A 19,047-nucleotide genomic window follows, 5' to 3' on the forward strand; every position below is an offset into this window, starting at 1 on the left:
GGCCTTGCCTGTTCTATAGCCGAACAAGCAACCATTTTCACAGAAATATTATTCCTAATTTTTAACATAAATCTTTTTTTCTTCTGCTAGTTTATAGTTTAACTATTTAACTTTAGATTTTTTTATTTTTTATTTTCCTCTTTCTCTGATATGTGACCAGTTTATTCTGGTATTTGGTAAACAAAATTGAAGATTAAAAGAAAATATAAGACAAATAAACCTAATTTTATAAATCTCCTTTTTGTAGAATTATATTGTTGGTATTTCCTTTTTTGATTTTATTAGTAGTACTTCCTCATTTTATTTTCTTTTCTTCTTTTTTTAATCTTTTAAAGCTTTATCCAGATGAATTTCATGATATGACATAATGAATTTTGATATTCCCTGATATGACATAATGAATTTTGATATTCCTTGTCATATAGCGAAATAGAGAAATAATCAAGAAGAGATTGGAATCTACAATTTGTTGGTTGCTATTTTGTTATTGCCAAACAAAAGCCACCACTATAATCCATCAAAATCAAATTGTCATAAGTCTGAATTACTTGACGAGCAAACTTTATGTAGAATTTAGAAGATTCTTGTACCACCTGGCACGCTAAAACAGTTGGAGGAAACAAAGAGGAATTGAGAACGCAAAGAAGCAAAAATCTACACAGCGTGTTTTCTAAACCACATTAAAAGTTCTTAAACGCCCCCAATGACAACTTTTGCTTTGTCCCGTTGTTCAGCACAGTATGATATAAAGCCAACTTTTTTTTTTTTTTTTTTCTTTTGGCTTTGATACAAACTTGGCAAGAAATATTGATAATTTATTATAGCCATGTATTTTCATCTTTAAGAACCGTATTCTCAAAAGTAGGTCCCTTTTCCATTTGATAAGTTTTATTAGATGCTCTGTTTTGTTGTCTTTCTTTCTTGATTCTCATCGATTTATATCACCATCATTATTTCCAATTTGATGCTCTTTTATATGCAATAATCATATTGCTTAAAAAATTAGAGATAATCACCTTAAGATTTTACCCCCAAAAAAAAAAAAAATTCTGAAAGATAAATAATCATATTTATAAAATTCAAGAAGTACATATGTGAAGTAAAAGCTCAAACAGTCTGAAATGCAAAAATTAAAACAAAAAATCAAAAATCAAAAATCAAAAAATAAAAAATAAACAATATGTAAAGTTCCGGTGGCAGCAGACATCGCGGAAGTTAGTTCCGTGGACTGTGCGAAAAAGTAGGAACCCGTGGTAGTGACTTTTATGGCCGTTGAATCCGGCTCATATAACACTATCACGTGCGAACCACGCTTTTTGTTCGTTTCCCTTTTTTATTTTTTATTTTTTTTTAAAAATATACATTTCTCGTTAATGGCTATATGCCAATGCTCTTCTTCCATGATTCATCCTATTCCACGCAACTTCTTATCAGATAAACTAAAATGTCAGGTTATCTCCATCTCCATTATCAATGCACATCCATATGTTTCCAATCCTTACAAGAAGATTATGAATCCCCACCCCAAAAAATAAAAAATAAAAAAAAGGGAAAAAGTTACATAGAATATAAACCGTCTAGATGGACACGTCTTTTATTGATTGATATAAAATAAAAATTTAATTATATTGAATGTAAGATTGAATTAGTTGATAAGTAATTCACTTTTACAATAAAAAAATTAAAAATTAAAAATATTTAATAATAAACTATTATAAATGATAAAGAAAATTATAAAATATGGGATTATAATTGTTTTGCCTTTCTTTTTTTAATCTTGTTACATATAAAATTAAAATATAACTATTTTTTTTTTAACTGAAATAGAAACAAAACATTAAAAAAAAAAAGGCGAAATTATGTGAAGAGTAAAACGACGAAAAAAACGAATTTTTCTGAATATATTTAAATGAAAGAGACGAGAAAGAGGGTCCAGGCTATGGTAAAAATTGAGAGAGAACCAGCTGTGCCAACTACCAAGCAAAACCAACTATACATGACGACCCGTGCGCTGTTTGCTACTTTACAAAAAACCCTTTTGTGGACCCGACCCAAAATACAAAGCCGAAGCCATACTGGCTTTTGTTTGTTGCCCCGAAACGCCAATATTTTTGTTATCATGGTTGATGGTCCAAAAATACGTGCAATTGCAATTTTTGGCCTCCTCCTCTGTACACATGTAATAAAAGGACAGAATAGGGGTATATTTGACATTTTGTACTAAAAAGTTCATAACGGCTAATGCGGAGTTTTGTGCGCCCACCGAAACCAGAGGCTGTGGGCCCGTGGATAAGACTTAAGATCTCGTGGAGTGACGGGCTGATCCGGTTATGTTCGCCAATGTTACCCTTTTGCAATTTGTTTGATAATTAAACGCGTCATTAATATCTCATAAGTAAGAATAACTCAATTTATTAATTACTAAAAGAAAATTATTCTCACCATTGAGTATTTCTCAATTTAATCTTTAAATTTGTTAAATTATTATCATCACCACTAATTTTTTTAGTTACGAGTGTTTTCCCTTTTTCAATTACTATATAATCAAAAGATTGATAATTCATAAATGCATGGATAATTTCATAATAATCTCTATTAATTTAAATTACAAGATTCATGATTCTTGTAATCTTAATTGTGACGATCTCAATAAGATAATTACTATAATTTTTTTTTTTTAATTTGGAGGTCTTTACGTATACAATTATTATCTTGACCGATTATCATAAGAAAAAAAAAATTTATCCTTCCTATCCACCCCAACAACCTTTCTGTTTTGTATTTAATTTCACAAATAGAATTAAATTTAACATCACGGTCATGTATGATGATATTATTGTATATTGTGGGAGTCATAATCAACCGGTTTAGGTCTCTTTTTATTATTGATATTGGTTTCAAATTAATCAATAAATAGAAACTAGTACTACTACTCTAACAATGTTCATAAATTCATATATTATTAATTCCCTTAAACTTTTCTCAATACCAAAACAAAACGTCACCTCACCCGCCGCTGCTTGTACCTAAACGAGAGAGAAGTCCAAAGCTTTACTGACGTAAATTTGTGCATGTGAGCTTGGGAACATCCAATAATTGATCAAAGCAGTTCCAAGAATTTGACTTTGTGTTTATTTATTTATAATAAAACTATAAATTATTAATAATAGTCATAGAATCTCATTGGCAGAGGCTTTTTCCATGCCATATTGTTCCTCAAAGTTTAATTAAGTCTGCCTATGTGCAATTTCAGGTGGCTGGCTATAGTTTTGTTTCAGTATGATTATATGTCAGTTACCATTTTACCAAAAGTAGTATCAATGGTGTTATCAAGAAAACAGTAGTTTCAATATGATCATATGTAGCATTTATTGTTATTATTATTATTATTTGAAGCAAGATCACATGTAGCAGTAACCACTCTAATCAGATAAATTTTTAATTTCTATGCAAATTTGTTAGCTTGGTGCCCTGTTGATTTCCTATTTTGTATGAGTCCCTAAATTTTATCGACTAAACAATTTTTTTTTTTCCATATTCAATAAGAAGAACTTGTTATTATTCCTACCCAACAATCCAACAATTCGATACAAAATCATTATTTGAATACTCATTTTGTACCTCTCTTTTAATATAAGAGAAAATATTGCCATTACAATTTAAACTATATTTATATAAGAAAATTAAATTATCCTTACAGGTGATAATAAATTTATCAATTAGCATTTGAAGCCATGGAAACAGAATATTAACGCTCATTATAAAGAAATACTATGTATAAATATTTTAGTAGATGTTATTACGATGTCATTTAATTTGTTTACAAGTAAAGAAATTGATGGGAAATTAGGACTTTAAGACAAGATCTTTGGTTAAGGGATGGAGTTCCCTAGGCGACCAGATCATACATTTAACTTGTTAAGAATGAAAATTTTGCGGAGAAAATAAAAAAAAGAAAAAGAAAAAAAGAAAATCATATGGCTGTAACATCTTGGCTAAATATAGGGATTTGAATTTTGTGAGATTCCCTTCTTTAATTGATTATAGTATTTAAAAAAAAAAGTGATTATAGTATTTTTCTACTTATTTTAACATACTATTTCTATTTCTACAAAATACAGACAATCTATGAATCTAAATTGTTTGTAATTAATTATTGTATTTAAAAAAAAAAGTGATCATAGTATTTTCTACTTATTTTAACATACTATTTCTATTTCCACAAAGTACAGACAATCTATGAATCAAAATGTTTCCCTTAAACTTTCCTATAACTATTTGTATCCAATCTCAAATTGCTTGATTTTTTTGCAGATTTTCTCCTTCGATTAAAGCATTCCTTTCCACCAAAAAATAAAATAAAATAAAGCATTCCTGTTTTACTAGACACTTTTTTACCAAATGGCTTTTCCATTCATCAAATAAACATAAAATAGCATATTATAAATAACTTTTTTTTTTTTTTCTTTTTCAGTCTTCAACATGTTACACTTGGTAACTTTATATTCAAAATACTGTTTTATCTTTTTTCTTCTTTTTGACTAAAAACTATGATTGCATGCAATTACCAAAAAAGTGATATCAACCAATTTATTTCATTGGTTTCTATAAAAAGAAAACGGAAAACAAATATTTTAATTTAGTTATAGTATCAATTTATATATACAACTAAAAATGCAATTATTTTCATCAATTTTGTAGAAAGAAAAATGAATATTTAAGTAAAGCAATTATGAATTTGAAGGTATATATTAAATAATATACCAAAACATGTTGTGTTCTATAATATCCAATGCACATGGCAAAACTTTAAGAGAGGATCGAAAGCATAAGAATAAGAAAGAAGGAGAGAGCCCCACTGCCAGCCAATGTCCGCCTGAGTCGGTCACTGACCCACCTGCTAAACCCACCCCGACTCAACTACATGAATCACGACAAACCAGACAACGTAACCATCGTGTTTAACAACAATGGCAATCCCGATATTTAAACCAACTCCAAGGGTTAAAAAAGTAAGAAAAGACTCACGACAATCGTGTCCACTCCAATATGTAGTTTAACCCGGGGTTTGTTCCTTTTGCCGCGTGGTGACCGGCTATTCCGGTGTCCGTGACCATAGTGTCCGCGTCCGTCTTTATCTTCCTTCCCGTTATTATCTCTTTTCTACCTAATGACCCACCCGAACACACACACACACTCTCTCTCTCTATCTTTCTATTCTCTTTCATCTAACTCATCACGCTGGTCTGAGACTTTTGACAGCACCGAGTCATGTCCTCCTCGAACCTCTCCGACTCGTAAGAGATAAAATCGGGAAATTTTTATAACCATGTCTTCCCGTTTTGCCCCTTGTTTTACTCTTTATTCTCAAATCTGCAACTCTAACTCATCTCAGCGACGAGCCTTGATCGGAGCCAACCACACCTCCGCTCGATTCTGCTCTCGCTAACACCTAGACCCCCCACCCTTCCCTCTCTTCCTCTGTCTCCTGCAATTCCTTCATATTTTTTTTGAGGAATTTTTAAAAACTTTTTGGCAATTTTTTTGTGATTATTTACTTTGTGAAAAAAAAAAAGAAAAAAAAAAAAAAGAAGTTTCTCAAAGGTTATAGGGGGGTTATGGAGCCTACCACAGGGAAACCCAGCTTTCTGAGGAATTTTATGGTACGGTTGCTTTCCTTCGGGGTCTTGCTTATTGCCGCCCGATTTGCTTACGTCATCACAATCGCCGGTGAGTCTTGTAATGTCGGAAACTTCTGCTTCTTTTCGCTGCCGGAGAATCTAAACTTCGTCATCGCCGGTCCCGGTTCGGGAGGTTCGGCGGTCGTGGTCAACAAGGCCATTGGTTCCTCTGCGGCCGTGCCTCCCCAGCGCGAGCTTTACACCAGCAAAGATTGGATCAAGGCCGTCAATTTCTATTCTTCCATATTTCAAGATCTGATGGCTCAGGGGTACCTCTCGCCGGACTCAAAGTCTCTCTGCGTCGAAACCCCGAACGGCCAGGACGTCTTTGCCTTGAAAGAGATCGGAGTCAAAGACTCGGTTGGGACTTTCAAGAAGGGTTCGCGGCCTTTGGTGGTTTCCGGCGAGGCCCATCGTCTGCCGTTCGACGACAATACCTTCGACTTCGTGTTCTCCGGCGGTGGTCGGCTCGACAAATCGCCCCGGCCTTTGGCATTCGCTTCGGAGATCATACGGACGCTGAAACCCGAAGGGTTTGCGGTGGTCCATGTAAGCGCCAAAGACACGTACAGTTTCAATTCCTTTCTTGCATTGTTCAATTACTCCCATTTGTTAACGATACGTGATATTGATGGGTTCGATTCTTCGATGCCTCATATACGCGAAATGGTTCTGAAAAAAGAATTTGCAACTCAGGGCCATGCGTTCAATGAAAATTCTGGGAAAAAGTGCTCGGTTCCTGGGTATAAGCAAGAGTTGGTCAGAAAGGCTGAGCCGTTGATTGCGAAAGAGCCATTGAAGCCTTGGATTACTTTGAAGAGGAATATACAGAATATCAAATATCTTCCATCAATGGCTGATATAAGCTTTAAGAATAGGTATGTTTATGTGGATGTTGGAGCAAGAAGCTATGGTTCTAGCATTGGAAGTTGGTTCAAGAAACAATACCCAAAACAGAACAAGACCTTCGATGTTTACGCCATTGAAGCGGACAAAACTTTCCATGAGCAGTATAAAGTGAAGAAAAGGGTCACTCTTCTGCCATATGCGGCTTGGGTGAGGAATGAGACTTTGTCCTTCGAAATTAACCGAGACCCAGGTGAGAAAGTCTCGGATAAAGGTAGAGGCATGGGAAGAATTCAACCGGTGACATCGAAAGGTGGTAGCTTTGATGGAGAGGTGGATGAGATTCAGGGGTTTGATTTCGCAGATTGGTTGAAGAACACTGTCACTGAGAAAGATTTCGTGGTGATGAAGATGGATGTTGAAGGGACAGAATTCGATTTGATTCCAAGGTTGTTTGAAACAGGAGCCATTTGTTTGATTGATGAGATTTTCCTGGAATGCCATTACAATAGGTGGCAAAGATGTTGCCCTGGTGAGAGAAGTACAAAATATGAGAAAACATATGGCCAATGCTTGGATCTATTTACTTCTCTAAGGCAAAGTGGAGTTCTAGTTCATCAGTGGTGGTGATCTGGTAACCAGTTGCCACCCTTTACGTATGTGTACTTTTTTTTTAACTTTCTCACAGAATTTTTTTCTTCCTCTTATTGCAATTTTTTCTTTTACAGAGTTCGCTTGTTAAATTTATTTCTTGTAAGAATTGTAGCTTCAAAGTGAAAATTTCTTTACTCACATCACTTTCATGATCTGATATATTTTGCTAGGCAATGTTGTAGAGAACTAGAGGTTGATAGAACCATTTGGGTATGCTTTTAAGGAGTATGTTACCATAAGTGCCATTAAAAACATGTCTAATATAGCAATATATCATTTTCCAGTTTGATTTAGCTATCAAATTTCAGTTAATGTGAGGAAAATTTCTAGAGTTTAGCAATATAGCAAAAGAATTTTGAAAGTGTTGGCAGAGTTATTCGTGAAAGCTGCAATGAATGGGCCAATCGAGTCAATGCAACAGTAGTTGAGAAAAAGACAAGAGTGTGAAGCCATATGAAGCACTATTGTTCCTGCAAATTGGTGGGGTGCAAGAAAGAATCGTAATATTCTCTCATGTGTGGTTCACAATATAATAACACATTTTTCTTTGAAACTTCAATCATGCTCTTACCGACTTAGCATCTTCACCGTTGGCTGGATGGCCCTCAAAGCGCGTTCATGGTATTGTTCTTTGATTAGAAGTCCATATCATATGCACATATGGGTCAGAAATAGACCGAAACCAGCTTTGCCGGTTTGGTATGTAGAATTTGATTTGTTGGGGTTTACCTTTCACAGTTATATTTCGGTGATTGACATTCATACCTGCTTTAAAGGAACTTAACAAATTGAAAAGTGCATTTCTTAACATCGAGCATTAATAAAGTTCCACTATAACATCAATACGACGACTGGAGTTTCTTCCTGACAGTTGTTAAATACTAAATGGAAAATTCCTTTTCAGAACAATAAGTACGTATATATAAGAGAAAATCTTATCTAATTTTATGCTATATCTATCATGCAACTACCATTAAAAGGTGCGTGGGTTTGGTTGGTATAGATTAGAGAGGAAGTTAAGCTAAAATTATGGTTAGCATTGAGAATAACAATTATTTTGGATAAGGATTTGTGATTGCCAGGACAGAATATCGTGGGTCCAAATAGTTGGGCTCATATGGAGTATAGATTTAGGCCCTACTAGCATAAGATATCTTAGGGTTTTTTTGAAAATTAACCACCTTCTAAATTAACAATTGAAAAATAACAAAAAAAAATATTTTTTATAAAAAATAACCACCTTTTTACGTATTTGGACTAAAATACCTTTTAACAATACAATTTCTTTTTTTCCATTTTCCTTCCAAAACTGCACGGCTGAATCTGTAGCTCACTCTCAGACACATCTCCCTTCTCCACCTCCCTCTCTCTCTCTCTCTCTCTCTTTCTCTCAATTTTTTGCGTTTAAAGAGACATTTTTTGGTTGTACAAATTTTTTTCTCTGTGTTAGCGACTTGAGTGGGATTTTTAGTTTTCTAGCTGTACAAATTTTGTTTTTAATTTTAATTTTTTTAATTATTTAATGGGTTTTCAGAGAATGAGTTGCTTTTCTTACTTTATTTCTCATCGAAAGGATGTCAGCAAGGTTGAAAATAATTATGGTACTCGATCCTCAGGTATCTTCTTCCCTGTTTCAGCTTGCTAAATGTGGAAACCTTTTTTTTTATTTTTTGGGTATAGTTTTACTGAATGTGGCAATAATTTTTGCAAAACAATGCTTAAAATTGTAGGAAGTGGGAGGGAAAAGGCAAGTTCCAAGGATGGTGGTATCAAGATTTGAAATTGCACTGTTTATTCAAATTCAAATTTTTTATATTAATTATTATTACTATTTAAAATTGTTTAATATTATTATTATTATTATTATTATTATTATTATATTTTGAGGGTTTAGTTTTTAAAGAATTTGTTTATCATGTGTAGAAATTGGGAGAGGAAAAGGAAATGGTAAAGGTGGCAATGGCCCAAAAAACAGTATGACTTATAGTTTCACTTTGAAATGTCATAGCCAGTTGAGTAGTTATCAAGTGAGGGTAGCCCTTCAATTTCCCCACGAGGCAGTGATGAAGTGAAGGTAATTTCTCCTTCAAGATCCACCAAGTATTCCATTAATTAATCTGTTTGGCTGCAAATTTAGGTTATCCATCCATCCAACATTAGCATTTAGCAATTCGAAATGGATTTAAGGCCTTCCTCCAAATTCAACAACCCAACGATCTCTTTGGCTATGAGCTTTATTATTTAATGCAATTTTAATTTCTAGTTGCAGAATCATCAAATAATTAATTATCATCGTCATCACTTATTATGAATATTTTTTTGGCTAAGCACTAGGTAATTAAGCATGCTTCAAACAAGTAACTAAAAATTACATACGTGATTATATATTTAACGTCTTATTTTGTTTTTGACCCCACTATTTGTTGTATGTACATATGCATTACAATTACTTTATTAGTTAAGTTATTGTCCTGCTTTAATGGCTGACTTGCTTTTCTAATCCATTCAAAATTACATCAAAATACAAACAACGCCATGTTACACAAACCATAAAATCTATGTAGGAGTTATTTTTACTTCACCAAGCACTCAATTTAGAGTTTCTTTCCAGCCAACAATTGTTCCAAAATGGGATAATCTCATCTTCTAGTCTCAAATTTCATTTTTTTTCTCTTTTGTTTTTTTAAAGTAATTATATTTATAATCATCTTTTGTCATTTCTATTACTCTTTAGATATACAAGAGCATAATAAGAGGCAAAACAATTGGTAGGTGGTTAATTTTTAAGCTTGGTATGCATTCATGGCTGCTGGCTATGGTGGTGGCTTTAACCATAGATGGAGATGATTTTGTGGAGTGGGTAAAAAATATTACTATGTTTGGTTCATTTAGAAGTCATGAGTTTTAATTTTGATAGATATAGTCTGAAGATTGGAATTGAAATTCTTGATTTTTGGAGATGTGGGAAATTGGATTTGGAAGTGGTATTGTAGAAGATGATGATGTGGCCATGGTGATGATATGGTTTGGCCAATCAAGAAATAGAAGTAGGAAAGTAGATTGGATATAGGACAGTACATGGTACAGGTTGAAGCTTGCTCTGCCGAGCTCTACTTGATATGGAGATGTCTTTACCATATGTCTTTGCCAAGTACAGGGAAATTTCTATATGATGTTGAAGTCATTTATTAGTTTGCACTTATATATAATGTACTTCTAGCTATTTTTTTTAATACTTATCTTGTACTAGATTATTTTGATGTTCATTTATCGAAGATAATAATAGGTTTTGGTGTAAAGATATGTAATTAACCGTCTACAAAATGTGGCATATTTATTATAATTCCATTTTTCACAAACCCCTTATATGTAGCTCAATTCAAGCTTCTGGATAATTTTCCACTTGTCAGAAAATTTTTCCTCCAAGTGGAAAGCATTTTTTTCCTGTCGGAAAATATTTTTCTCCAAGTAAAGAAGTTTTAAAGGCCAGATGTCCTATATGTGGCTATTGTGATTTTGGGTAACTAATAATTTATTTTGTTGTAAGTATACATTGAGTAGTGTTATGGAAAGTTCCTCGCCAATCCATCTAAGTTCCAATTCTCATATGCAATGCAAGAATATGTATTGGGGATTCGAATGAAGGAGTCGAAGCCATGGCAATGCGTAAATCATGTACAATATACATGTCCAAATTGTGTAATGTTAACTATTCATTTATTCATATGCCTTCCTTTATTTGTTGTGCTAACTGAAATCCTGTAATGTATTGACAGTTGTTGATTCCACTAAATAAGCGCAACATACATTGGCTGGTAGGGCACGTGGATTTGAAAGAGCATCGTATGACTGTATATGACTCAGATAAGGCTGGCAACCAAAACATGGGAGAAATTTATTTCTAGAAATTATGCATTATGTTACCTTATTTACTGCGGTCTGCATCCTTTTATGAGCAGCGGATAGATTTTATAGACTCGTTGATGAGTTTACATGTGAATTGGCACAAAATTCCCCTTAGCAAAGTAACGGGTAAAGCCCCTTAATACGTACATGTTTGTTGAATAAATATTAACTGTTCTAATAATACTAATATATGTTATAATAATTGTTTTTTTGTACTGGTGACTGTGGCATGTTTACACTCAAGATCATCGAGTTCTTACATGCTAGATTACTAGTGATATTCACACAAGATGACATGGAGTTCTTTAGGAGAAGTATGCATATGAAGCTTACAACAAAGAACTAAGCATATGAGCTGGGTGGTGATGCATTTTTCTTTCCTTTTGTCATGTTTATAGATGCATATTCTTTATTACATTAGACTTTTAATTGTAAAGATAATGGTGGCTTATAATGTTCATTTAACAAAGATAACAATGTGTTATTGATGTAAGGATAACTAATTGACCTTATAGAAAATGTGCTATGTTTATTTATTAGAATTCCATTATGCACAAACGTCTTACAAGCTCAATTGCAAATTCTAAAAAATTTTCTGCTTATCGGAAAATATTTCCTCTAGGCGGAAAACTTTTATTCCTGGAGGAAATATTTTCCTCCAGTCAGAAATCCCATATGAAGATCAATTGAAGCCTCTGGATAATTTTCCGCTAGGCGGAAAATTTTTCCTCCTGTTGGAAAAAATTTCCTCCAAGCGGAAATCATTGAATAATTTTTACTCCTATCAGAAACTAATTTCCTCCACTTGGAAAATCAATTTCTAATAGATTATTTAAGTTAATAGTGGGGTAAAAAATTTGAGAGTAGAGACAAATATTATATAAGATGAAGATGGAATTAACAAAAAATGTATTGACATTTAAAATCAATAACCATTTTAAAGAAAAGAAAAAATATTATATATTTGTTTTTCTTTTCAAAATCATTTGGACATTTCATAAAATGAGATGTCAACAAAAGATTTAAAATCAACTCCAGAAAGTCTCTTTTCATTTGGGATTAAATTCAAAAAAAAAAAAAAGATTGCTAATAAATCTTCCACCATGGAGTAGAAAATATTATATCCAATATATGAAATAATTATCAAAACATATTAAACCATAACACTAAATTAAAACTTTCTAATTCGAAGCATAAGACAATGGATTCGTACATCTCTGCCTATAATGTCCAACACCACCGCATCGGCTACATCTACGTCTAATAACATCTTCACCTTCGGATGGTATACGTTGCATCCTCGGTCTACCAGCTCGCCTACGTGTCCATCTTGGTGGAAGAACAATGCGACTTGCCACGTCATCCGGGACATACCACTGTTTTTCATCTAACAAAGGATAAATGGACTCAGCATAAGCTGCACGATATGCATTCGCGGTGTAGTAATGAGAACACATGCCATAAGGAGCAATTTTTCAGTCTCTGCAAGCGGCAATACAATGATCACAAGGATATTGATCAAGATCGAAGACTTTACATGAGCATATTTTTTATTGGAAATTAACTGTACCCCTCAAACTCCCACCTTCCACAAGAAATTCATGCATATTAATGGCTTTCACACGTAGTCCTATGGACTCCAAATTTCGTAGTTTGAGTTGCTCTTCCATATGGTCAGTCACAGGCTTTGTCAATTTTGCACCTGCAGTACGTCGCTCATAAAACCACCTTTGCAGTAAATCCCGTATGTGCTCTATTAATGCTACTATTGGCATCTCTCTAGCATCTAGCAGAATGCCATTCAAGCTTTCTGCAATATTGGTGGTCATGATAGTGTACCTTCTACATGGACAAAGAGAACGTGCCCACCTTGTAGGGTCACATGATCGAATGTACTGGGCAGCCCTACTATTTTTTGCCTCAATTTGCCCCATATAAAACTCAAAATCTTCAACCAAATATGCACTAGCTGAGAGCATGAAACATTGTATTATTGATTCATCTTTCGCATGTCCATTTGCTTTAATATTTCTGCTTATATGGTACGTGCACAACGCATGGTATGCATTGGGAAAAACTTTGTGTAATGCCCTTTCAATAGTGGGGTGTCTATCACTCACAAACACCAAATCCGGAAAATCTCTGATGGCATCCTTGAGGTTTTGGAAAAACCATTTATATGCTTGCTCGTTCTCTCCATCTCCAATGCCGAAAGCTAAAGGATATATTTGCTTATTGCCATCCATGCCCGATGCAATATACATGTACCCTTTGTATTTCCCTTTCAATGTAGTTGCATCAACAGCCAACACGGGTCTTATGTGGGATTTAAATCCCCTAATGCTTGCTCCAATCGCCATAAAGAAATATACAAAATTATTATTATCGTCTGTTTTGATACGTGTAACAGTCCCAGGGTTCTTTGACACTAACTCATAATAGTAGGCAGGTAACTTAGCAAAATTCTCCTCTGGAGATCCCCTAACACTGTTAAGTGCATACTCTTTACCTTTCCATGCTTTGTTGTAGCTTATATTCACCCTATATTTCTGCAAAAAATCATGTTGAATTTCTTTGGGTTTGTAAACACGTGCAATACCTTCATATTTAGATTTGATACATTGCCTGATAACCCGACTACTGGCTTGCTTGTGTTCTCGATGCACGATATCTAACGAGCAACTGTGTACATTATCAAAAATTCTCATAACAAATATTTCTCCATTTTTAAATGTGGTTGCACGTAGTCGCCATTTACAATTATTTTCCAAGCATACAACCTTATACCGTTGTGTAGTTGACCGTGTCACCTTGAACTCCTTATTTTCTCGTATGCAATAGATACTCAGTTTATTCTGTAGGTCACGTTTGTTGCGAAATAATTGTCCAACTACTATGCTCTCACAGCCAGTGAACTTTGACGAAAATATGACCATAGAACCACTTCTGTTGCTCGATGATATGTGGTCACTTGTAGCACGATGAACCCTAACATCATCAACTCCTTCATTGTTCATTTCAGGATGCATATCATTATCATTGTCCGGAAACTCATGATCAAAATCTACATCATTATGATCAACATCATCCCCTGCTGCATTGTAATTCTCATCATGATCAATATGAGGCAACTGCTCATACTCCTCGTCGTAAGGAAACCGTTCAGCATAGTCACCTCCAACATCAACTCTTTCGTGGATGTTAAATGATGTCCAGACCCCACGAACATCAACTTGATCTCTAAACTGAGTTTCTTGAACCATAATTTCCTGAGATGTAGCCTGAATAAGTTCAGTACCGGAAGCTTGTGGTAAACGAGCGCCAATTGGAGGATAAGAAAAAGAATGGAGATTACTCCCACTATCCGAAGCAAATGCTGTTTGATGAACATTTCTACATACATGTTCAACTTTCAAAATCACCTCAACATACAATGGAGGCCGCATCATTGTCATCCCTCCATTCCTCATTTCTTGAAGAAAGCATTTCACATCCCTATCACATCGTATTTCTGTAGGATCCAACTTTTCTACACATCGTCCATATATCCATTTTAGCTTTAGCAAATATTCATTTCGATCTATCTCAATAGAATTGAAAATCTTATCCTCTAACTCTGATTTTGTGCATCTCTTACCGACGGAAACCATTATATTTTTACCATTTCGATATTCCTAATTACCACTATCATTTTGTACCAATGTTCCATTGTATAAAACCGCAATTACAATGTCATCATCTTCTATTTTACTACAAAATTAAATGAATAACGTTAAACTAAATCAATAAATATATAAAATTTTGAATAATACTAAACAAACATATTAACTGTATTAAAAAAGTTGATTCTGTTTTTTTTTTTCTGGCCAAATATAGTTTTTTCCTACTGGCGGAAAATTGGCAGAAAACTGGCAGAAAAATGGCAGAAAATTGGCGGAAAATTGGCGGAAATTTTGCGAAAACTGACAAACTGGAGGAAATTGGCGGAAGTTCATCTTTTTCGCCAAATTTCCTCCGTTTTTACTGTTTTTCGTGATTTTTCAGTTTTACACAAAATTTCTCCCATTTTCAAATCATATGCCACCTAAGTATCTTTAAAATCACATATAACATCTCATAAATTAATTTCTTGCATACCCATATCAAATAAAAAGCTTAAAAAATCATAAACTAATAAAACTTACAAGAAAAAAGAGAAAGAGAAAAAACAAAAAAAACACATATTTCCTTACTTTCATCTAATAAGAAAAAAGATAAACTTTTTACCTAATTTTAGTTTGAGATATGAGAAAATACAAAAAAATGAGAGTGAGAGGCGATGAGATGCAAAGAGTGACCTTAGAGAAACCCCACGAACGGCAGTGTAGAGGAAGAAAGGAAAGGGTAAAAAAAAACCTTTTGCGTAATTTTCAATTTTATCAAGGGTATTTTTGTCCCAAGGTGGCTAGTTTTTAAAAAAAAAATTTTTTTGCTATTTTTCTAAAATGGAGTTGTAAGGTGGCTATTTATCGAAAAAACCCGACATCTTAATATTGAAATTAGACTTCTGGGTCTTTCTTCATCATTTTCCCTTTATTTAGTTTTATTTTTATAGATTCTCGTTTTGTTCTTATGGAGGGAAAGCTTCATAACTTCCCGATTCCCAAGCGAAAAAAGCATGAAACTGATAATATTACCATCACTTGTTGTCCAATTTGCACTACTTCTTCAAAATATTACTCATCATCAAAATGGTAAATTCTCCCAAACAAATTATCACCGATTCTGATTTGACTTTTAACTCTAGGCAATTAGTTTTTTCTGCCTCTAATATTTCAAAACTATTTTATTTCTTATTTGATTTCAATTTCGAGAACTGGGGGGCCAAGACTTATAAATCAAAGAAGAGAAACCACCTCCTTATGTACAATGGGTGGATGGTCAGGGTCAACCATGTTGGAAGCCTCATCTCAAAGATTTCTGGCTTGGAAGGATGGAAAATTAGAGTGATTGTATATTATATTCCCTTTATCCCTCTAGATTTTTTTTGTTTATTTTACACTGAAAGTATATTTTTTATAAACCAAGAGAGAAGGCTACAAGGTAAATTAGGAGATGTCTAAAGGACGACAGACCTTCGTTACAAGCTCAGAGAAAGAAACAGTAAGGAACTCGAGACTAAAAAGTCCCATAAAGGAGACACAAGAGCCCCATATACATAACATATGAGCAAGATCATTAGCTTCGCTGGGGATTCAGCTGAAAGAAATAGAATCAAAAACTGTACAACAATTGAAAGTATTAGACCAAAAAAGCTTAAGGTCTGGTTGGCCATCTGTTTTTTGTTTTTGAAAATAGAAAATTATTTTAAAAATAAAAATGTATTGTTTAACCATCAGTTTTCAAAAATTATTTTTAAAGAACAAATGGAAAATAAAACAAAAAACAGAAAACAATAAAAAGATATTTTTCATTGTTTTCAAAAAAAATTAAAAGTATGTTAGTTCACTACATCTGATATTTGAGTGTTGATAAAAAAAAATAAGAATGATAACTTTCCCCACACAATTTGAAACCGCCTGCATCGCCCCTAAAAATATGTTTTTGGTTTTTGAAAATTGTTTTTAAACACAATTGACCAAACACTCATTATTTTCATAAAACAATAGAAAATTATTTTTATTCTATATTTTGAAAACAAAAAATAGAAAACATAGCCAAACAGATCTTAGTTTTCCGACCTAATCTGCAAATGGAAGGCTTGTTCAAGCTGTTCACCAAATTTAAAGCATCACATTCACACACAACCGATTTCTGTCCCTCCTCAGCAGCCAAAAGAACAGCTTGATAAAATCCATACATCTCAGCCACCTCCACCGAATCAAAACGGTGATTAAAGATTGAAGCTTTGATCATTCGACCATCATTATCCCTTGCGACCACTTCAATGCAACACATATCACCTCTAATGGTACCATCAGAGTTTAACTTAACCACATCCCTAAGTGGGCACATTCAAACAGCCAAAGGTCTCACAAACTGTCCTCACTCCTTCGGGGTTCCAAAAAGAACCACCTTATGGGTTATCTTCCTTCTTTATGATATTAGAGTCAAATGTAGAAAGAAGTAAAGTATTTTTTTATTTTTTTTCCTTTGTCCTCTGTTAAATCATCATTTTATGGTATGGATTAGATACATATAAGCTTGTAAGGAAATTTATTAATTGAAATTTTATTTCATTGCTCCAATATTCAATTCACTTATGGAGAGACCAATTGAAAATGAGATTGATTATATATTATATTCCCTTTAGCCCTCTAGTTAATAACAAGTTATCTTCTTTCTTCATGATATTAGAGTAAAATGTAGAAGGAAATAAAGTTTTTGGAAATTTCTTTATGATATTGGTATTAATAACAATAATTAATATAATGGGAGAGAATTGTGGGATATAAGAAATTTTCAAGAAAAAATATTAAGAGTAACATATCAAAATAGAATGTTAGATTAACAGTGATAGAAAGGGATTAATGATATATATGATAAATGAGATTGATTTGGAATTTTTTAATTAAAGTGATAAATTTTAATTGGACGATTTATATCTTATGAGGTAGATCTTTTTTATTGAATGATTTCTCCTTATTTATTATATTAAAGTAAAATGTAGAAGGAAATAATTTTTTTTTCTTTTTTTCTTTTTTTCTTTTTCCTCTGCTAAATCATTATTTTATGGTACAGATTAAATACATATAATTTTCTTAGAAAAATTATTAATTGAAATTTTATTTCATTCGTCCAATATTCAGTTCACTTTTGGAGAGATTTATTTTGGTGGGGATTTGAATAGATCTCAACCTTCCATTATCATCTTCCTCTTCTTCCTACGAAATAAAATACTTACTCTTCATTTCCTTCCTCTCAACTTTATCCTACCAAAACATATACCCTTGTTATCAACTTTAAATTTTCAAAAACTCAATTAAACATGCCTAGAATTCACTGAGAAAATTTGCACTCCAACATGAGATGTTGTCATGAGGTCAACTTTTAGTAAAATGGCTTAAGATTTTTCCTGAACCAAATAATCAAAGGCTAGGATGGATGTGCTAAATTTGTTATATAGATAATTCGAAATGACCAAATTAAGAATGAGCAGGTTAAAAATATACTGTGACCTTAAAGAATAGAATTAATATTGCATAAAAATAGAATTTATCCAATTGAGGGTGCAAAAAAATAAAAAAAAATAAAAAAATTACTGTTCTAGAAAGCTACTTGTCAAATACCACCAAGAAACTTGACTAAAAAGGATCAGAAACTCTATATTGCATTATTTGTTGGAATAAAAATACAAAATTACACACCATGACAATGAAATTTCTAGTTCCCTTTTGTAATCCAAAAATAGAATTTTTCAAAACTCAATTAGCTTCGAGAAAATCCTAATATATCGAATTTGACAAAATCCGACACAGCCTAGCCTAGCTAGCTCTAACGAGTCCACACCATGCAGCACGTGAATTTTCAGTGCCTGTTTGGAACTCCAGCACAACTTTTTGTATTTGTTTGTTTATTTAGTTCTTAATGGAAATCCGGCACAACTTATTAGTTAATTATTTAAAGAATATTAATGCGTATTTTTTATATTTTTATATAATATGATATATCCTACAAAGATTTCACGAGGGTATTGTAGTCATTTAAAAAGCAGAAGCACAAACTTTGTCTGGCTTTCCAATAATACCTTTGTCACCAAAAATCAGCTCTAATTTTTAACAAGGATTTTGATGATGAGCACGGCCCATTATTCAATATTCATAGAACAAAATCCACAATATATGCTAACAAAGAACATACCGTTTTTCTTTTTTTCTTGTTTTCATTTTTGAAATATATAAAACTATTTTTATTTTTTTTAAAAAAAATCCATTTTGAATTTAAACTGTCTGTTTGGGTTCTTAATCCTCTCAAACCCCCC

At 33.1% G+C, this 19,047-nt stretch overlaps 1 protein-coding gene across 1 annotated transcript; it reads left to right on the plus strand.

Moving 5' to 3' along the window:
• The first annotated feature begins 5,136 nt into the window (after window positions 1-5,136).
• Window positions 5,137-7,319, plus strand: LOC107431288 (uncharacterized). The gene has a single exon (XM_016042181.4). The coding sequence runs from the start codon at window positions 5,619-5,621 to the stop codon at window positions 7,155-7,157; it is 1,539 nt and encodes a 512-aa protein (XP_015897667.3). The 5' UTR covers window positions 5,137-5,618; the 3' UTR covers window positions 7,158-7,319.
• The last annotated feature ends 11,728 nt before the right edge of the window (window positions 7,320-19,047 follow it).

This window comes from Ziziphus jujuba, chromosome 6, assembly GCF_031755915.1.
Source record: "Ziziphus jujuba cultivar Dongzao chromosome 6, ASM3175591v1".
Taxonomy (NCBI): Eukaryota; Viridiplantae; Streptophyta; class Magnoliopsida; order Rosales; family Rhamnaceae; genus Ziziphus; species Ziziphus jujuba.

What these genes read in the sequence shown, in the direction of transcription:
- LOC107431288 (XM_016042181.4), top strand. Translation starts at nt 5,619, where the DNA reads ATGGAGCCTACCACAGGGAAACCCAGCTTTCTGAGGAATTTTATGGTA.